We start from the raw sequence: 21601 nt of genomic DNA, 5'->3' as shown, positions 1-21601 counted from the left end.
TCCGTGCGTCTCCAGCCTCATAGAAAATCGCTAGAAATGCGGATTTTTCTGCATAATTAATGAGCATGCTGCGTTTATTACCGCAATGCGTTTTTTTCGCGGAAAAAAAACGCATCAATATGCACAAAAAGTGCAGAATTCATTAAAATGAATGGGAAGCTTCTTGTAAGCGGTTTTCTCCTATGCCTCATTGGGGGACACAGACACTGGGTGTTATGCTGCTTGCTGCTAGGAAGACACTAAGTAAACCAGAAAAAAGTTAGCTCCTCCCCTGCAGTATACACCCTCTCGCTGGCTGGGATTTCTCCAATTCTTGCTTAGTGTCTGTAGGAGGCACTTGGGTCTGGCTTCAGACCCCACCGTTTTTTTATTTTTTAATTTTCTGTAAATTTTTATTTTTTAATTAACGGAGTGAAGGGGGCAACGGTTCCTTTCTATGGCCCGCTCTCCCCCAAACCAACAACAGGCAAGCAAGCGGCGTATAACTCCCCGTACACTTTCCTGCGACGACTGGGGATGATTCTTCTGGCGATGGTTCCTTTACGGTCCCGGTACCCCACACGGATATGAGGGCGAACGCACGGAGAAGACTTGACCAGTGCTTTCGGATGCCCTGAATCAGCCCCATAGCTCTCCGTCCCCCTGCCCATAGGGTGAACCGATTGAGCAATACCCCTTTCACAACGTTTCCGGCTCTGCTACATCGCCCGGGAGCTCTTTTACTTCAGGATCTGAGATGGGTTGAAACCTGCAGGCTCCTGGACAGCGCAGACGGCGCAAGCACCGGATTGAAGGTATGGGGTCGGGTCCTGGTCCCTGAGAGAAGCGCTGACCGAGTCTATGTGGGGGCATACCGGCGCCCCGTCGCGGCCCCCCGCTCCCCCCCTTCACCCGGCGTTCGCTGCGGGTGGACTCAAAAATTTAGTCCCCGGTTTTTCGGCCTACTAGGCCGCAATTTACATAGCGCCGCCCACTGTTAGCGTTGCCGCCCACGTCTTTGGCGCCTCTCGCTCTGTACGAGAGGCGCCCTGCTAGTCTCGGGGGCCATGTCCTTAACCCCTTCTCTGCTCCTCGGGCTCCGTGACGGCTGCAGGGGTGTGCGCACGGATGGACAACACCTGGTGACGCTACAGGGCCACCGATATTCCTCCCAGGGACACAGCATCAGGACCGCGGATAAGCTGCATCTGTTCTCAGAGAAAAGCTTAACCCCTTCGCTGCACATTCCCTGCAGCTGCAGCCCAGGCTCTGCTTGTAACTCACGGGCACTATGTCTCAGTCTAAGAAAGCAAAAAGGGGGCTAATAAGAAGCGCACTGCGTTCTTTACCACTGGTACCTCTTGCAAGACTGCCTTGCCCAGTACCCAGACTAATCCGCTATGCACGGATTGCGACCCAGCTTGTGCTAAAATGCCGCTGCTGCAAGGTGCTCCCTGCGTTTAGTCCCCCTGTGTGGGCCGCGTCCTTGTCACGGTTTGTGGAGTCACTGACCAAGGCTATAGACTCCTTCTGGAATCCTCTTTAAGTCAGAACGCGTCTTTACCGCCCGAGGAGGGCTTTGGCGACAGCCGGGAACCGTCCACCAGCAGGGGCCGTGCTCGTTCAAGAGATCCTCAGGTCTCTAGAAAGCGGACCAATGACGCGTCCCCTAGTCACGCTCGCGATTCAGCATCAGCGAGTTCCTTCTCTTGCTCTTCCTCTCCTAATGTTCGCAGAGAACATGTCTCTGAATTCGAGTCTGACACGTCAGTCCCTCAGAATTCCCCAAATGTCCATGAATCGCTTGATTCCCTGACAGTCAACAAGTTTCTGACGTTGGACGAGGAGAATATTCCTGCTCCGGAACACGTTATCACCTTTAAGAAGACTAAACGTGTACGCAGGGTATTTGCCAGCCATCCGGAGTTTGAAGGACATTGTCTAGAAACGTAGGAACCAACCACATAGGCTTTTGCCCTGTGAACCGCTTATCGAGGCTAAATACCCCTTTACGCCATGGCCATTCTCCACGCTCGGGAAGTGGTGGTACTGCCATATCTGGACAACCTGTTGATCAAGGGTCCATACCTTCTTCCAGCCTGCGAGAAATCTGTGAATGTCACAGTAAATACACTTTCTCGCCTGGGTCGGAAGATAAACTTTGAAAAGTCTTCCCCAACACCGGTCCAGCAGACTTCCTTTTTGGGAATAGTCTTGGACACTTCCCGCGGGTTGGTCATTCTCCCTCCAGAAAAGGCCCAAGCTTTGCAACAGGCAGCGCGGACTCTTTCCCGTCCGGTCTCTCATTCTATTCGTTTGAGCATGAGAGTTCTCCGAAAGATGGTGGCAGCAATGTAAGCGGTGCCATTTGCGCAATTCCATCTCCGCCCTTTGCAACAAGCCTTGTTGACTTGGGACAAGAACCCGTCTTCCTTGTACTGTCGGTGCCTTCTGTCCCTGCGGGTCAGACAAGCCCTCAAGTGGTGGACACTGAAATCCTCCCTGAGTGAAGGGAGGTCTTTTCTCCCAATACGATAGTTGGTGGTGGCCACCGACACAAGTCTTCTGGGCTGGGGTGCGGTGTTTCCTCACCACATGGCACAGGGTCGTTGGTCAATTCGGGAGTCACATCTTCCCATCAACATCTTGGAGATACGAGCAATCAGATTAGCCCTACTGAGTTTCCACCATCTCCTCGCAGGTCACCCCATCAGGATCCAATCCAACAACGCCACAGCTGTAGCGTATATCAACCGTCAGGGGGGTACTCGGAGCAGGATGGCCATGCACGAAGTGAGTCACATCCTCCATTGGGCCAACTCCAGCCGTTCGCCCATCTCAGCGATCCACATCCCGGGCATAGAGAATTGGGCGGCAGACTTTCTCAGTCGCCAAGGCCTTGCCTCGGGAGAGTGGTCTCTTCATCCGGAAGTCTTTCAACAGATTTGCCGTCGTTGGGGCACTCCGGATGTGGATCTCATGGCCTCAAGGCTAAACAACAAGGTTCCTCGGTTCATTGCCCGATCGCGCGATCCATGCGCCATCAGAGCAGACGCCCTAGTTCTGCCATGGCACCAGTTCCGGCTCCGATACATCTTTCCCCCTCTCCCCTTACTCACGAGGGTCATCAAGAAGATCAGAACAGAGGGAGTACCAGTGATCCTAGTCGCGCCAGATTGGCTGTGCCGGTCATGGTACGCAGAACTAGTACAACTAGTCGCCGGCATCCCTTGGCGACTTCCAGATCGCATGGTTCTACTCTCTTAGGGTCCGATTTACCACCAGAACTCTGGGGCCCTGTCTTTGATGGCGTGGCCGTTGAATACTGGATTCTAGCACAGGCTGGTTTTTCTCACGACATGATTTCCACTATGATTAGTGCTAGGAAGCCCGTGTCCATGCGCATTTATCAAAGCACCTGGAAAACCATTTCGTGGTGCAAGGATCATGATCGATCCCCTCTAGTGTTTTCCATTCCTGCCATATTGCAATTCCTTCAGTCAGGATTAAAGTCAGGCCTCGCGCCTAGCTCGCTCAAGGGCCAAATTTCAGCCTTGTCAGTGCTATTTCAACGCAAAATTGCCACCAAACTTCAGTTCAAGACGTTCATTCAGGGAGTTTCTCATGTAGCGCCTCCCTATAAAAGGTCATTGGAATCATGGGACCTTAACTTGGTTCTCGGGGCCTTACAGGAGGCTCCTTTCGAACTGTTGCAGGACGTACCACTAACTATTCTTTCTTGGAAAGTGGTCTTTCTAGTGGCAATTTCGTCAATCAGACGAGTTTCGGAATTGGTGGCCCTGTCCTGCCGTCCTCTGTTCCTGAATTTTCATCAGGACAAGGCAGTTCTCAGGTCGTCCCCGTCCTTCCTGCCCAAAGTCGTATCCTCTTTCCATCTCAACTAGGAAATTGTTTTGCCCTCCTTTTGTCCAGCACCGGTCCATCGCATTGAGAAGGACCTCCACACCCTGGATGTGGTTAGGGCTCTGAGACAGTACATCTCGCGGACGGCTCCCTTCCGCAAGTCAGATGCCCTGTTCATACTTCCAGAGGGGCATATGAAGGGTCTAGCCGCTTCAAAAACCATGCTAGCCAGGTGGATTTGCTTGGCTATTCAGGAATCCTACCGTGTTCGGGACACACCTGTCCCAGCAGGGATTAAGGCGCATTCTATCCGCTCAGTGGGCGCCTCTTGGGCCATTCGGCACCAGGCGTCGGCATAACGTGTCTTCAACGCTGCGACTTAGTCCAGCCTACATACCTTTACAAAACATTACCAAATTCATTCTCAGGCCTGTCCGCAAGGCTGCGACTTGGTCCAGCCTGCATACCTTTACAAACATTGCCTAATTCATTCTCAGGCCTCTGCGGATGCAGCTCTTGGCAGACACGTTCTGCAATCGGCAGTACCACAGTGTTGAGTCAGTGGTACATGGGGTATTAGCAATTGTATGTTCCCCTCCCAGGGACTGCTTTAGAACGTCCCACTGTATGTGTCGCCCAATGAGGTGTAGGAGAAATAGGGATTTTTGTGTACTCACCGTAAAATCCTTTTCTCTGGGCCAATCATTGGGGGACACAGCACCCACCCTGTTTGGCCTTTTGGCTCACTGTAGCATTTTTAGGCTTTGACAGAGTTATGATTATTGTCATTCATTTAATGCTACTGCTTTTTCACTGAACTGGGGAATTCCCAGCCAGCGAGAGGGTGTATACTGTAGGGGAGTAGCTAACTTTTTTCTGTGTTTTACTTAGTGTCCTCCTAGTGGCAAGCAGCACAACATCCACCTTCTGTGTCCCCCAATGATTGGCTCGGAGAAAAGGATTTTACGGTGAGTACACAAAAATCCCTATTTTAAGCGTTTTTGTCAGTAAAAACGCTTAAAAAAACACGAAAAAAACGCTTACGTGTGCACACAGCCTCACTCTGGAGAGAAAGCCAGACAATAAGTCACATATGGTGGGACTCCAGCAGCAGAATGGTAAGTGCAGCTCTGAAGTATAATACAGGAGGTAACTCAGGATCAGTAATGTAATGAGGATCTACGAAATATTAATGTCACTTTTATGTTGAGGTGCCCATACTTTTGCACCGATCAAATTTTGTTTAAATGCAGATTGCACATTTTCTGTTAGTACAATAAACCTCATTTGAATCCAGAAATATAACTGAGTCCATATTAGATATATGAAACTGAAATAGCTGTTGCAAAAAACAAAATTGTTACAAAGAAAAAAGGTTAACATTAATAGGGGTGCCCAAACTTTAACATATGACTGTATGTACACAGTGACTGCACCAGCAGAATAGTGAGTGCAGCTCTGGAGTATAATACAGGATGTGTAACTCAGGATCAGTAATGTATGTACACAGTGACTGCACCAGCAGAATAGTGCGTTTAGTTCTGGTATTTGACATCTCATCTCTTCTCTTTCAGCTTTCCTCCATGCAGTCTTGCATATTAAAAGATGACTGTGTCCCATGGATTCCTTTTGCTGCTCTTCTATATGAGCAGATGTTTGGTGTTCGGAGCTGCCCACGGTCTGCCCATACTGACCACAGATGACTATTCTGACGTCCTGCAGCCGGGGACGACGTCTCTCCTGTACTTCAGCAGCGCGGGTGGGTAAATGCTTTGTAGTATTAGGACCCTAAGCTCACAAAAGATTGTTTAGACTGGATATAGACTGGATACAATTGTAGCAGACTCTCAGCTGTGAGGAGTCTTCTGTCTGTCCAGGTTTTTCATTGTCTCTTATTAGATAATGAGCATCCATTTTTTTTGTTCACTTCTTCCACTTCTAGTAGCCGTGTCGGTCTGGCACTTTATATCAGTGTTCTTATGATCCGTTTTGCTGCAGGTCTTTCCGGTAATGTCATATTCCTGGAGGAGTTACAGAAGTCATCCCCCGTCTTACAGGATTACGGGATCGCCGTAGCTAAGGTAAAGAAATCTATTACAGCAGATAATGCTGTCAATATCCGGTGAAAAACTACAACTCTCAGCATCCCCTGATTATGCTGTGGATGGAAGATCTGGTAGTAGTCATTAGGTGGAGGGAATTTTTGTTGAGGTTTCCTAAACACACTGACTTTTTTTGTCTGTCTAAAGTGGCTGAGTAGAATAGATAGATTTCATACTTACTGTCCCTTTAAATTGGTAATACGGAGGCAGTATGATTGGTGTTGGGTGCAACAAGATGATCCCTGAGGGACTCCAACATTGATGTGTTGTGTCCTAGGTCATCTGTGGCGAGGAAGCGGTGCTGCGGTTCTGTGTGGAGGACAACGCCTATTTATTCAGGTAAGAACAGAATGGGGGTCATCGTTATATGAGGTCAGGGTCACACATTGCAACAAACCCTCAGAACGGAGACATTTCTGGATGTAGACAATGATGTTCCCATTCACTGACAGAAAGCAGGAGTTTAGCAAAAAGTTTTGTATCATGTTGTGGAACTTTTCACTATACAGTAATTCAAGGGGTTTTCTGGGGTTCAACACTCTGGTGGGAAAGGGCCAAGGAGCAGTCGATATCGGAAAGTTACCTGTTTTTATATGACTTTTCTGGGCCTCAGCGCTCCGTCTGATTACATATTGCCACAAATCCTGACACTGGGCCGTGTGCACACAGGTCTGCGCTCTGTCTCCTCTAGCACGCTGTCACATTTAAATATTTGTGGTCACATACTGACAAGGTTCAGAACATTGAGAGAACCAGTAACAGTTACTTTTCGGTATGTGACCACAAGTATATAAAGCGCACGTGACCACTTGAGGAGGAGACAGAGCGCAGTCCTGACTGTGTGCACACAACCCACTGTCAGGATTCAGCAATCTGCAGTCTCATGGAGCACTGAAGCCCAGAAACGTCATAGAAAACCAGACACCAGTTTCCTATACGGAGCCCATCAGCGGATCTGGCTGGTGATCATATTTTTTGTTTCTTCCTCTTACTTTACCACCTCTCCTTCCTTACTTCTTTTTTCCTTATTTCTTCCTGTGCGCCTTCTCTTTGTCCATTCCTTCAGTATGACATCTCACTCCTTCTTTTTCCTCTTCCCTTCCTTTTCTTTACTACTCTACATTCTTTCCCACCACCTGTCCTTTCTTTCTCTCTCACTTCCTTATTCTTTACTTTTTTTCTTTCATTCCTTTGTTTCTCTATTGCTCTCTTATTTAATTTCTTCCTTTTTCCAATTTCCTGCATCTTTGTTTTCATCTTTTTTATTAATTTCCTGTCTGTCTATTCTGTCTATCCAAAAAAAAAATATTTGCGAAAGTTTCATTTTACCTGAAACGTCGCCACGCCACATGGGCTAAATAAAGTCCTTCTCCTTTGGTAACTATAGGAGTGCTGACTACCTTTTTTCATTTTTATATACTCCTGACAAAATCTAGATATTTTGTTTGGAAGGCGTTTGCACCCTCCTTGCATTTGTTAAATGTACCGTTCCATTTTCTATCTATCTATCTATCTATCTATCTATCTATCTATCTATCTATCGTAGTGCAGCGGGGTGGGTGCAGTGCGACAGATGGGCAGAGACCTGTTGCGGTGGACAATAGCACCGCCGTGCCATTTGGGTGCGTCAGCTGCCTGAAAGTCCCTGGCTCTGTGTTAGCTCCACACCGGCCTGGGTGCATTGAGCCTCCTGCTCTGCAGCTTGCAAACTTCAACACTGACCCACCCAAGGCAAAACTGACAGATTTAAATCGAATCATGGCCATAGAGCCACTTCCAAAACCCAAGGCGCTCCACTATCTATCCTATCTTTCCTTTTTTAGTTATTTTTTACCTTTTTGTTTACTTTCCTTTCCTTCCACCAATTCCTTCCTTCCATCCTTTCCATCCATCCTTTCCTTCCTTTCCTTCCTTTCCGTCCTTTCCTCCCTTTCCTTCCTTCCCATCCTTCCTTCCTTTCCGTCCTCCTTTCCTGTCCGCCCTTTCTCCCTTTCCGCCCTTCCGCCCTTTCTCTCTCCCTTTCCGCCCTTTCTCTCTCTCTCTTTCCCGCCCTTTCTCTCCCTTTCCCGTCCTTCCGTCCTCCATCCCTGTCCGTCCGTCCTTCCTTCCTCCCTCTGTTTCCGTCCTTCCTTCCTCCCTCTCTCCGTTTCCAGCCTTCCTTTTCCATCCTTCCTTCCTCAATTACTGTGAGTTCTTGCTGAATATAAGGTGCAGGGTCTTTTCTCATTGCCGCTCTGTTTCTCCTTCTTCTCCAGGGGATCCAGATTACTGAGGTCCTTCCCCACAGATACACTATTTGATGTGAATGCCATCGTGGCCAATGTCTTATTGTGAGTAACATCCGTTTGGTGTCGGCGCCTCGTTTGTCTCATCCTTCATTTCAGCCATATTTCATTCTCTCCGCAGCTGGTAAAGTTGTGTGACACCGATCATGTTCCTGATTTGCTCTGTGCCATAGTAGGGTTTCTAGCTGTGCCCCCATAAAGAGCGCCTCCTCCTCTGGGGGACCATCTTGCATGTGCCCCTCTAAAGAGCGCCTTCTCCTCTGGAGGACTGTCTCGCCTCTGCCCCCATAAAGAGCGCCTCCTCCTCTGATGGACCGTCTCACCTGTGCCCCCATAAAGAGCGCTTCCTCTGGGAACCTTCTCGCCTGTATTCCCATAAAAAGCGCCTCCTTCTCTGGGGGACCATTTCGCCTGTGCCCCCATAAAGAGCACCTCCTCCTCTGGAGGATTGTTTCGGCCTGTGCCCCCATAAACAGCGCATCCTCCTCTGGGGGACCGTCTCACCTGTGCCCCCATAAAAAGCGCCTCCTTCTCTGGGGGACCATTTCGCCTGTGCCCCCATAAAGAGCACCTCCTCCTCTGGAGGATTGTTTCGGCCTGTGCCCCCATAAACAGCGCATCCTCCTCTGGGGGACCGTCTCGCCTGTGCCCCCATAAAAAGCGCCTCCTCCTCTGGGTGACCATTTCGCCTGTGCCCCCATAAAGAGTGCATCCTCCTTTGGGGGACCATCTTGCCTGTGCCCCCATAAAGAGCGCCTCCTCCTCTGGGGGACCATCTCGCCTGTGCTCCCATGAAGAGCGCCTCCTCCTTTGGGGAACCGTCTCACCTGTGCCCCCTTAAAGAGGGCCTCCTCTTCTGAGGGACCATCTCTCCTTTGCTCTCATAAAGAGTGCCTTCTCCTCTGGACAACTGTCTCGCCTGTGCCCCCATAAAGAGCGCCTCCTCCTCTGGTGGACAGTCTCACCTGTGCCCCCATAAAGAGCTCTTCCTCCTCTGGGGGACCTTCTCGCCTGTATTCCCATAAAAAGCGCCTCCTCCTCTGGGGGACCATTTTGCCTGTGCCCCCATAAACAGCACCTCCTCCTCTGGAGGATTGTTTCGGCCTGTGCCCCCATAGAGAGCGCACCCTCCTTTGGGGGACCGTCTCGCCTGTGTTCCCATGAAAAGCGCCTCCTCTGGGGGACCGTCTCGCCTTTGCTCCCATGAAGAGCGCCTCCTACTCTGGGGGACTGTCTCGCCTATGCCCCCATAAAGAGGGCCTCCTCCTCTAGGGGACCGTCTTGCAGGTGCCCCCATAAAGAGTGCCTTTTCCTTACGGGGTCTGTGCCCCGATGCCGGTATATTCCGTATATTCCCTACAGCCTCCTCGCTTAGCCAAGTCCAATACCGCTGCCTGTGTTAGATCCGGCGATCACTGGCCACCCACCCGCCATGGCAGAACTGCTGGGTCTTAGCCGGCTCGGATTCACTGTGCTGCAAAAATGGTGAATTGTCAAAATCCCTGTACAGCATCTGATCATTTATGGCTGAGACTCTGGTCAGTAAGGGGTTAATGTGTCGTCCTGCTCATCGCCGCCCGTCCGTCTCTATATTTCAGCGTCTTACTGTACAACGAGGTCCGATACATCACCTCCACCCCGGAACTGCGGAAATTAGAAGACGCCGCAAAAGGGAAGAAGAACATCGTCTTCGCTTATGTCCATGCGATTGGGACGCCAGGTATGGTAGAAATAACGGGGGCTGTTTTATAGGGGCTGATGCAATGATTGTCTGGTGTGTTATTGTTCCCTGTTATCAGCCATTCCAAATAACATACAAAATGTATTTAACCCCTTCCTGACATGTTCATCACACAGGGTTTGGAGCCGAGCCTGCTGCATCCATTGCGGGTGCCGGCTGTGCTCTAACAGTAGCGATCGCCAGCGCGGATTGCTGCTGTATAAATGCTGCTGTCAGTCTCTGGCAGCGACATTTAAGTGGGTTGATCACATGACTCTCATGTCCTCATCATTCTTCCTCCTACGACGCAGTAGTGGGGTGCTCATGCAGGGCCGGCTCCAGGTTTTCATGGTTCCCTGGCGAAAGAGTCTCAGTGGGCCCCACATACCACAATTCATGATGCACAGATACAGCAGAGAAAGATAGGTATAGTACAGTGCTGAAGATTTCACTTCTTACCTTACACGAGTGATATTAATAGCTCAGAAATCGGCGAATCTTCGTAGCGCCCAGTGCGTTTCCTGAGGGGATTCAAAAGTCTGCAGTCACACAGAGAGACACACAGAGTGACTGCAGACTTCTCATTTTAGACAGGACAGTATTGTGCTCTATACAGTATTATCGGCACCACATAGTGCTCTATACAGTGTTATGAGCCCCATATATTGCTCCATACAGAATATAATAGTAGGGAAAACTGAGAAAAAGAAGAGCGCACAATAGGGTTTTAAATGTTTTCCGGACGAAGAGATCCTGTGTTGACTTTGTAAACCTGTTAAAATAAAGTTTCCAAGGAAAACATTAGTTGAATATAATTATCAGCAGCGCATCCAGTGACACTTCACCTGTTCTTCCTTACAGAATAATGAGCCCCATAATATTGCTCCTGCCGATGTTGTCCCTGGTGGGATTTGAACCCAGGACCCCAGCGCTGCAAGGCTACGGTGCCAACCATTGAGCCACCAAATACTGCTCCAAATATGGGGGAAAAAAAAAAAAAAAAAGAATAATGAAATCCTCCCCTCTCCTCACGGCCGCTACTCTGCGCCGGACTCCTCAGTATCGCCATTTTCTGGCTCTCTGCACTGTGACTGCTGAGAGCAGAGGGCGCACACACGTGACGTCATCGCGCCCTCTGACCTGAACATCACAGTCCGGAGACTTGGGAGAGGCCGCATGGGAGAGGTAAGTATCTCTAGTATCGGGGCCCTGAGCAAGCGGAGGGCCCACAGGTGCTGGCACAGACATCGGGCCCCCATAGCACGCTGGTGTCCCTGACAGTGAGTGGGCCCCCCTGCCTGCTCAGGGCCCTTTCCCCGGGTGCTGACATCAGTCCTGTGCCCATGGTTCCAGTACAGACGGATCTGAAGACCTTCTCTGTATTCCCTTAGGAGATCATCACTTCTCCTATATACTACACTGCTGATGAGATGATTGTGGGTTCAGATCCCCTCCAAGGACTTTAAAAAGTAAAAAAAAAAAAAAAGTTACCCTTGTATAATAAAATTATTGGTGTCCTTTAAAAAGAAAACAAAAAACACAATCCGTGAAATGACAATGACGACTCTTGGGGAAAAAAGGGAGTAAAAAACGTGAAGAACAAGAAAAATGTGAAAAACTGCCCAGTCATGCCACCCCCTTTGTCCTCAGAGCACCGCTATGTCATGGAGGCCGCTTTTGTCCATGGGTCGACACACCAGTTTGTTGTGACCACAGAGATGAATGTGCTGAAGGACATTAGGTAACGTCGTGATCATGAATTTATCTCCACGTAGGTACAATAATTCTTATCATTTTTTGGTTGTTAAAAATTATAAAAAAAAAAATAATATAAAATTGTGGTATGAGGAGGGGAATCGTTATGGCTGTTTTGCCGCAATAGACGAGTTCTTTGTTTGCTTTTCTTGCACTTTTCTCTTTGTGCCAGCAGAGGGTGCAGTTGCACCATTTTCTTGTTATGTCCCCATCGCTTTAGCAGTGCTCTGCTTTCAGGGCATGCTGGGACTATTAGTTTCTTTACAGCCGCAGAACCGCTCATTGCAGGCCATTGATCTATAGAATGAAATAAGCCAGGAAATATTTAGGATTTTATAGAATAAAGCTTTTTCAGCAGCTGCCCATGTTGCAGGATCAGGGGCTATGCATTTTGTCGGGGTCACCGAATCATTGCTCCATAGCGGCTAAAAACTGCGCCTGCCACCAGAAATGGCTGATGTAGAAAGAAATCCCAACACACGTTTGTAGGATGGGAATAGTTTATGATGTGCTTGTGTTTTATTTTATTGGTTATTTGTTGATAGCGCTGAAGACCCCAGCCTAGTCCCAGCCAGACTCGCATTCATCCATTGTAAATCGGTGACGGGCGTCAGTCAGAAGTGTCGGCGATCGCTGTCAGATCAGCCGCTGACTACAATCGGCGTCCATCGCTTTCTGAAACTCATGGGACTCCCTCTGGTGGTACGTGTGCGCGCTGCAAGCGTTTTTCTATTTACATTTTCTTTTTTTTTTTTTTAAAGCAAATATCTCCTCTGTCTCTTCTGGACTTAGATTTTTCTAGCTTTTGTTGTTTTCTCCATGTGGAGACTGCATCCCCCTTGTGAACTGTGCGCGGCTGTCATTTCCAGCTCTGCTTCTCCAGGTTCAGTCTTCCGTGGATCCGGAGGAGTTTTCCAGCGTTCACCTCCAGCTCGGATTACCCGTGATCTTCATCCTGAGCCAGCAGGAGACCTATGAAGCGGATCTGGAGACCGCAGAGGACGTGGCGTGGCAGCTACTGGGAAAAGCCGGCGTGGCCGTGTTATCGAGGTGCAAGTCAGGGGCATTTACTTCTCCAACGTGAATCTGGGGGCTGGGGTCTTACCAAGTGGCGCCAAAATGATTGCGTACCCCCGATTGTGTTCATTTCTGGTTAGGGGGAATCTCGTGTGCACCCAGCGGTAAAAATTAGCGCTTTCTTCAGTTGTAGTTTTTCTGTTATTTCCAGGGAGAAGTCTCAGGTAAAGGTTCCTGCCACCTACAACGTGGCCGTGAAGAGACCGGACGAGGTGAGTGTGCGCGGAGAACCCAACACATCCGTACAAAACCCCCCAGCACCCCAATATAAAGAAACTCCACCATGACTGTGCGCTCTACTTAAAGGGATATTTCCATCTTAGAAAGTGATGGTATGTTAAAAAAAAATGGGGTTCTGACTGCTGAGCGTGAAGTGGCCTCCATTTCTGCACCAGCTCTGCAGCCCCTTCTTTCTCAGGATTGTCCCCTTCATATCCTAACGATACGCTGGAGTCCCCTTTAACAGCCTTCCTGTCTACAGAGCTCAGCAGTGAAGTACCTGACGTTGGAGACGACTCAGCAGATCCTTGACCTCATACATGTCCCTAAAGAGGAGAAGCCTGATGACGTACTCGCCGACCCAGGTAATCGGATTCTTGCCGGCAGGACGTGAGGTCCTGGCAGGTTGGATCCTTTATATAGCGGCTCACAGGCATCTGCCCATTGCAGTCCTCACTGATCAGTCCTCGCTGTGTTTGCCACGTGCACAGAGTGAAGCATGAAGCTCATGGCCCTCGCTGATCAGTCCTCGCTGTGTTTGCCACATGCACACAGTGAAGCATGAAGCTGATGGCCCTCGCTAATCAGTCTTCGCTGTGTTTGCCACGTGCACAGAGTGAAGCATGAAGCTGATGGCCCTTGCTGATCAGTCCTCGCAGTGTTTGCTGCATGCACACAGTGAAGCATGAAGCTCATCAGTCCTCGCTGTGTTTGCTACATGCATACAGTGAAGCATGAAGCTCATCTGTCCTCGCTGTGTTTGCTGCATGCACACAGTGAAACATGAAGCTGTTGCCCTTGCAGATCAGTCCTCGCTGTGTTTGCTGCATGCGCACAGTGAAGCATGAAGCCGATGACCCTGCTGATCAGTCCTCGCTGTGTTTGCCGCATGCGCACAGTGAAGCATGAAGCTGGTGGCCCCGCTGATCAGTCCTCGCTGTGTTTGCCGCGTGCGCACAGTGAAGCATGAAGCTGACGGTCCTCGCTGTGTTTGCCACATTCACAAAGTGAAGTATGAAGCTGATTGCCCTCACTGCAGCGGCCTCCCTGGTTACTCTATACACGGACCGCCATCTGCAGGACTGGCACAGTGCGCTCCTGCGGTGAGCAAGACCACCACCAAAATACACATCTAACCGCACAAAGTAGTTTAGTGCGATGCTGACGCATAATAAGCCATGGTACATATGGTTATACGTAGTTCACAAGATGGCTGCTGGGATACTGGGCTGCGCAGGTACCGTCCTTGTAAGAAACTATGCTGCTCGGGTACTGTGCTTATTTGAAACTATGCTGCTCGGGTACTGTGCTTATTTGAAACTATGCTGCTTGGGTACCGTGGGTATTAGAAATCTGTTGCTCGGGTACCGTTCTTGTAACAAACCATGCTGCTCGCGTACTGTGCTTATTAGAAACCTGCTGCTTGGTTCCTGTGCGTATTAGAAACCATGCTGCTTGGGTACCGTACTGCTTGGATACTGCCTAGATAATTTGCAGCTTAGATGCACACATGGTGGTTCCTTTTCAGGCAGTGCCTCCGCCATGTAAATATTTGCGCTGTGAATACTTTCCTTCCTGCAGAAGTCCAGGATGACGAGGTAGCAAAGGACATATTCAGGAGCAGAAGGCCCCGGCTGCCCCTGCCGCTGGTGCCGTCACTGACAGATGACACTTTCCGGATGGTGTCCTCCGGCGCTCGCCCCACTGCTGTCCTCTTCTTCCTGATCTGTGAGTTCCCAGCTGTGCTCTTTTCTGGAAGTAGAAGCCGACGTGATGTAACTGCAGACATTTGTCATAATGTTTAGCTTCCAGTAATCCTGCACATAAGTCGCAACCACCTGGGGGTCCATAATGGAGGAGACTTGAACACGTGCACATCATTTCCTAGGAGCTGTCGGGGTATTTTCTACGGCTGAGTGCACACGAGGGTCCTACAATGAGGGCCATTGAAGCCTGAGACTCTGCAGCCCCATTTAGGGTGGGTTTTCTAAACCTCCGCTCTATTCATTATCCATGGGGCTGCTGAGTGCAGGGTCTGTTTCCAGCAGTCCTATAGGTAATGAATGGAGCAGAGGGGAAGCATGTATTTGATATTGCTCTGTATTACCGTGTCCTCAGAGTTCTTGACTCTCGTTCTTGGGATCGCTGTCTCAGTGCTCGGACCCCCAGAGACATCAGTAAGTTATCCCCTATTCTATGATTAGGGAATACCTTGCAATTTTGCGAATATCCCTTTAACACTTTCACTAATGAGATCATGTAGCGCTTACTGAACACTGAACACCCCTTTAAGCTTTGGGATAAAGGTGAAGACAAATGAGCAGGAACGTTATGTGTTGATTCATCTTGTTCTTCTCCTACAGGGGAACATGTGTCCTTAACTTTTCTGAAGTCTTTTCAAGAGGTGGCCAAGAAATATAAAGGTGCGTGGCTTCTCTCTAATGACGACTATGCTACAGGTTAGGGTTTCAGTAAGGATTGGACGTCATCTTTTACTTTAAAACCCAATATAATAATTTTTGGAGCAATATAATTATTTTGTGACGAGAAGAGAAAATGATAACTAAGCATGGAAACCACCATTCTTTACACTGCAGCCTGCAGAAGTGTTTTTTTTTGTTTTTTTTATATCCTTTCTTTTTCCATCATAGTTTTCTTATTCCTGCCTCATACCTAGTAGGCATCATGAGATACTCCGAGTAATAAATCAGCTGCATTTTTTACCACTTTGAAGTAATTAAAGGGATTTTCTTCCTGGACACAGCTTCAGTGCTGATTTTCCTTTTCAGCTGATAAAATAATAGGGTGAAGTGCAGGAATTAACCTTCCCCGACATGGTGGGGCTCCGCCCTCTCACCTTAGAAGGGGCTTTTCACAAACAAGTAAATACTTAGTTCCTATAGAGACAACCGGAAAACCTGAGCGCTGATGGGATTGCACGATGGCGCCATCTCCAGGTACATTTTCAGCGGGCACATTCACAGGCGCAATGGTGGTGGTGTGCCATACGGACCACCAGATTGAAAATTATCACTGAGAAGAAGTAAAGGAAATTTTTCAAAGTTTATTTGTTGTGCATAAGGAATGTGCCTTGTTTTACATCCTTGTCTCTCTGATCTAATTCTGGTTGCCTATAGCCACCACTAGGGGTGCGTATACAAGGGGGGTGTAATAAGACCACAAGATAAGTGGTGGGCATGTGGACCCCCATGTTCGCGGCCGCTCAATTCATAGTCTGTGGAACTGGCGGAGATGGCAAAGCGCAGTATGTCCTATACAGCTCCCCCTAGTGGTGACTGCATAAATCTGTATGTAGTGAGCTCCCTCTAGTGGTGACTGTATAAATCTGTATGTAGTGAGCTCCCCCTAGTGGTGGCTGTATAAATCTGTAGTGAGCTCCCTCTAGTGGTGACTATAAATCTGTATGTAGTGAGCTCCCTCTAGTGGTGACTGTATAAATCTATATGTAATGAGCTCCCCCTAGTGGTGGCTGTATAAGTCTGTATGTAGTGAGCTCCCCCTAGTGGTGACTGTATAAATTCATATGCATTGAGCTCCCATAGTGGAGACAAAAGGAAGGTAATGGTGATATCTGTGCATTTTGCATGCTGATTTTAGGACATGCTTACTGATTCCTGCAGGAGGGCACGCTGACTGATTCCTGCAGGAGGGCACGCTGACTGATTCCTGCAGGAGGGCACGCTGACTGATTCCTGCAGGAGGGCACGCTGACTGATTCCTGCAGGAGGGCACGCTGACTGATTCCTGCAGGAGGGCACGCTGACTGATTCCTGCAGGAGGGCACGCTGACTGATTCCTGCAGGAGGGCACGCTGACTGATTCCTGCAGGAGGGCACGCTGACTGATTCCTGCAGGAGGGCACGCTGACTGATTCCTGCAGGAGGGCACGCTGACTGATTCCTGCAGGAGAGCACGCTGACTGATTCCTGCAGGAGGGCACGCTGACTGATTCCTGCAGGAGGGCACGCTGACTGATTCCTGCAGGAGGGCACGCTGACTGATTCCTGCAGGAGGGCACGCTGACTGATTCCTGCAGGAGGGCACGCTGACTGATTCCTGCAGGAGGGCACGCTGACTGATTCCTGCAGGAGGGCACGCTGACTGATTCCTGCAGGAGGGCACGCTGACTGATTCCTGCAGGAGGGCACGCTGACTGATTCCTGCAGGAGGGCACGCTGACCGATCCTCTTCACATGATGAATGCCCCAGAGATCAGAACGTGCTGCAGACTAGGACATCGGATGAATATGCCAGGTTATTGGACTTTTCGCAGATTGTGCGGCGCTGCGACTGATCTGTTTCATGTCTTCCTGTAGAGAGGCTGGATGTGTCTATGGCCACGGTGAACTGCGCGGACTGGACGGACGTCTGCACTAAGGAGCAAATCACCAGTTTCCCTTCAGTGAAGATTTACCAGGCAGGTCAGCGGCCACTTCTGTACGGGGGCATGATGGGCACCGATGAGCTGGCCCGATTTCTCCTGCTGTGAGTAGACGCACATCCACCGCTGGTCTCCTTTGATGTATAATGTGAGAAATGGACAAAATGGAAATTGGTTCATAAATTGTTTTTTTACCCCCAAAAATCACATCAAAGTGCGGCCACTAGGGGTCTCCCTCCTTACATTGTTTTATGACAAATGCAGCAGAGGCATCAAAACTGAATGCAGGAAGTGGGGGCGGGGCTTTGTATCTCTACAGGAAGTGGGGGTGGAGCTTTGCATATCTACAGGAAGTGGGGTGGGGCTTTGTATCTACAGGAAATGGGGGCTTGACTTTGTATCTACAGTAAGTGGGATCGGAGTTTTGCATCTCTACAGGAGTTGGGGGCAAGGCTTTGTATCTATAAAGGAAGTGGGGTGGGGCTTTGTATCTCTACAGTCTACAGGAACTGGGGGATGATGCTTTGTATCTCTACAGTAAGTGGGACCGGAGCTTTGTATCTACAGGAGGTGGGGGCGAGGCTTTGTATCTCTACAGGAAGTGGGATCGGAGCTTTGTATCTCTACAGTAAGTGGGATCGGAGCTTTGTATCTACAGGAGGTGGGGGCGAGGCTTTGTATCTCTACAAGAAGTGGGATCGGAGCTTTGTATCTACAGGAGGTGGGGGCGAGGCTTTGTATCTCTACAGTAAGTGGGATCGGAGCTTTGTATCTACAGGAGGTGGGGGCGAGGCTTTGTATCTACAGTAAGTGGGATCGGAGCTTTGTATCTCTACAGTAAGTGGGATCGGAGCTTTGTATCTACAGGAGGTGGGGGCGAGGCTTTGTATCTCTACAGGAAGTGGGATCGGAGCTTTGTATCTCTACAGTAAGTGGGATCGGAGCTTTGTATCTACAGGAGGTGGGGGCGAGGCTTTGTATCTCTACAAGAAGTGGGATCGGAGCTTTGTATCTACAGGAGGTGGGGGCGAGGCTTTGTATCTCTACAGTAAGTGGGATCGGAGCTTTGTATCTACAGGAGGTGGGGGCGAGGCTTTGTATCTCTACAGGAAGTGGGATCGGAGCTTTGTATCTCTACAGTAAGTGGGATCGGAGCTTTGTATCTACAGGAGGTGGGGGCGAGGCTTTGTATCTCTACAGGAAGTGGGATCGGAGCTTTGTATCTCTACAGTAAGTGGGATCGGAGCTTTGTATCTACAGGAGGTGGGGGCGAGGCTTTGTATCTCTACAAGAAGTGGGATCGGAGCTTTGTATCTACAGAAGGTGGGGGCGAGGCTTTGTATCTCTACAGGAAGTGGGATCGGAGCTTTGTATCTACAGGAGGTGGGGGCTGGGCTTTTTATCTCTACAGGAGGTGGGGCGGGGCTTTGTATCTCTACAGGAACTGGAGGTGGGGCTTTGTATCTCTACATGAAGTGGGATCGGAGCTTTGTATCTCTACAGGTGAGGGCGGGGCTTTGTGTCTACAGAAGGTGGGGCAGGGCTTTGTATCTCTACAGGAAGTGGAGGCAGAGCTTTGTATCTACAGGAAGTGGAGGCGGGGCTTTGTATCTCTACAGGAAGTGGAGGCGGGGTTTTGTGTCTACAGGAGTTGGGGCGGGACTTTCTATCTCTAAAGGAAGTGGGGGCGGGGCTTTGTATCTCTACAGGAAGTGGGGTCGGGGCTTTGTATCTCTACAGGAAGTGGGGATGGGGCTTTGAATCTCTACAGGAAGTGGGATCGGAGCTTTGTATCTCTACAGGAAGCGGGGGGTGGGGCTTTGTATCTGTACAGGAAGTTTGAGCGGGGCTTTGTATCTCTACAGGAAGTGGGGACGAGGCTTTCTATCTCTACAGGAAGTGGGGATGAGGCTTTGTATCTCTACAGGAAGTGGGTGCAGGGCTTTGTATCTCTACAGGAAGTGGGGATGAGGCTTTCTATCTCTACAGGAAGTGGGGATGAGGCTTTGTATCTCTACAGGAAGTGGGTGCAGGGCTTTGTGTCTGTATGGAGTGGGGCAGGTCATTATCTTTTTTTCTCTTGCGCTCATGTCTGTCAAGCTGCATAAAGGCATAACATAGATGTGGGCTGGACAATGGCTGGAACAATGCATAATGGAAAGGGAAGTTCTTGCACTTATTGTGCTGGCAGAATTCAAATGAAAAGGAATCACTTAAAATGAGAGGATGTTAGAGCGTGAGGGCTGGGATGGTTCCTGCGGTGGTGGTGCTGTAGGTGATGGTGCTCCCAGATTTCTAGAGCCCCTGAGTATATCGGCCTGTTTTATATGTCCTGATCCTCCTGCATCGAGGCACTTACTCTGTCAGGCAATGTCAGTGATGACGGCCATACTGGTACCCTGGCCTTCCCTGCAGCTGATATAACTAGGAGACCTATAAGCCGCTGCTTCTATTCTGGTAGCGCATGGATGAGAAAGATCCAGAAGTTCACCATTCTCCTAATGCAATGATCTGTAATTGTATCCGATCCGATGTAATACCGGGGGTAGCTCCTCTGCACACTCATCCTGATTGTATTATGTGTCATCTGCCGCCGACGTCCCCCAATTTGTCTCCAATTAAAGAGGAACAGGCTTCAAAATTACCAATAATTACTTATGTGATGATTCAGTCACTACCGTGTCGCACTGCACTGCCCCCCCTCGCTCCCAAAGTCATACTGTGCCCCACCTGTCCATGGGCTGCAATATCTAACTGCAGAATAGTGAGTGCAGCTCTGGAGTATAATACAGGATGTAACTCAGGATCAGTAATGTAATGTATGTACACAGTGACTGCACCAGCAGAATAGTGAGTGCAGCTCTGGAGTATAATACAGGATGTAACTCAGGATCAGTAATGTAATGTATGTACACAGCGACTACACCAGCAGAATAGTGAGTGCAGCTCTGGGGTATAATACAGGATGTAACTCGGGATCAGTAATGTAATGTATGTACACAGTGACTGCACCAGCAGAATAGTGAGTGCAGCTCTGGAGTATAATACAGGATGTAACTCAGGATCAGTAATGTAATGTATGTACACAGTGACTGCACCAGCAGAATAGTAAGTGCAGCTCTGGAGCATAATACAGGATGTAACTCAGGATCAGTAATGTATGTACACAGTGACTGCACCAGCAGAATAGTGAGTGCAGCTCTGGAGTATAATACAGGATGTAACTCTGGATCAGTAATGTAATGTATGTACACAGTGACTGCACCAGCAGAATAGTGAGTGCAGCTCTGGAGTAGAATACAGGATGTAACTCTGGATCAGTAATGTAATGTATGTACACAGTGACTGCACCAGCAGAATAGTAAGTGCAGCTCTGGAGCATAATACAGGATGTAACTCAGGATCAGTAATGTATGTACACAGTGACTGCACCAGCAGAATAGTGAGTGCAGCTCTGGAGCATAGTACAGGATGTAACTCGGGATCAGTAATGTATGTGCACAGTGACTGCACCAGCAGAATAGTGAGTGCAGCTCTGGAGTATAATACAGGATGTAACTCAGGAGCAGTAATGTATGTACACAGTGACTGCACCAGCAGAATAGTGAGTACAGCTGTGGAGTATAATACAGGATGTAACTCGGGATCAATAATGTAATGTATGTATACAGTGACTGCACCAGCAGAATAGTGAGTGCAGCTCTGGGGTATAATACAGGATGTAACTCAGGATCAGTAATGTAATGTATATACACAGTGACTACACCAACAGAATAGTGAGTGCAGCTCTGTGGTATAATACAGAATGTAACTCAGGATCAGTAATGTATTTACACAGTGACTGCACCAGCAGAATAGTGAGTGCAGCTCTGGGGTATAATACAGGATGTAACTCGGGATCAGTAATGTATGTACACAGTGACTGCACCAGCAGAATAGTGAGTGCAGCTCTGGAGTATAATACAGGATGTAACTCAGAATCAGTAATGTAATGTACACAGTGACTACACCAGCAGAATAGTGAGTGCAGCTCTGGGTTATAATACAGGATGTAACTCAGGATCAGTAATGCAATGTATGTACACAGTGACTACACCAGCAGAATAGTGAGTGCAGCTCTGTAATACAGGATGCACCGTATTTCTGTGTTTCCTGCTTTGTTTGTATCACTTTCTTGCTGTCAGACTATTAGTAACAC

The 21601-nt window shown here is 49.0% G+C and overlaps 1 protein-coding gene across 3 annotated transcripts in view; it reads left to right on the top strand.

Moving 5' to 3' along the window:
* TXNDC16 (thioredoxin domain containing 16) overlaps positions 1 to 21601 on the top strand; it is a 50776-nt gene that overhangs the window by 9502 nt on the left and 19673 nt on the right. For all 3 annotated transcript variants that reach the window (XM_073577918.1, XM_073577916.1, XM_073577919.1), the window contains exons 2-14: positions 5418 to 5602; positions 5842 to 5924; positions 6223 to 6284; positions 8201 to 8275; positions 9829 to 9950; positions 11601 to 11691; positions 12251 to 12407; positions 12589 to 12755; positions 12934 to 12994; positions 13264 to 13366; positions 14583 to 14729; positions 15365 to 15424; positions 17339 to 17507. In XM_073577918.1, the coding sequence (XP_073434019.1) occupies positions 5449 to 5602; positions 5842 to 5924; positions 6223 to 6284; positions 8201 to 8275; positions 9829 to 9950; positions 11601 to 11691; positions 12251 to 12407; positions 12589 to 12755; positions 12934 to 12994; positions 13264 to 13366; positions 14583 to 14729; positions 15365 to 15424; positions 17339 to 17507 (1451 nt within the window). In that variant the 5' untranslated portion in view covers positions 5418 to 5448. The remainder of the gene's footprint in view (positions 1 to 5417; positions 5603 to 5841; positions 5925 to 6222; positions 6285 to 8200; positions 8276 to 9828; positions 9951 to 11600; positions 11692 to 12250; positions 12408 to 12588; positions 12756 to 12933; positions 12995 to 13263; positions 13367 to 14582; positions 14730 to 15364; positions 15425 to 17338; positions 17508 to 21601) is intronic.

Source organism: Dendrobates tinctorius, unplaced genomic scaffold, assembly GCF_039654945.1.
Source record: "Dendrobates tinctorius isolate UK_male_01 unplaced genomic scaffold, ASM3965494v1 ptg000058l, whole genome shotgun sequence".
Taxonomy (NCBI): domain Eukaryota; kingdom Metazoa; phylum Chordata; class Amphibia; order Anura; family Dendrobatidae; genus Dendrobates; species Dendrobates tinctorius.
The sequence above is the reverse complement of the archived record's forward strand: the minus strand, read 5'-3'. Positions and strand labels throughout refer to the sequence as shown.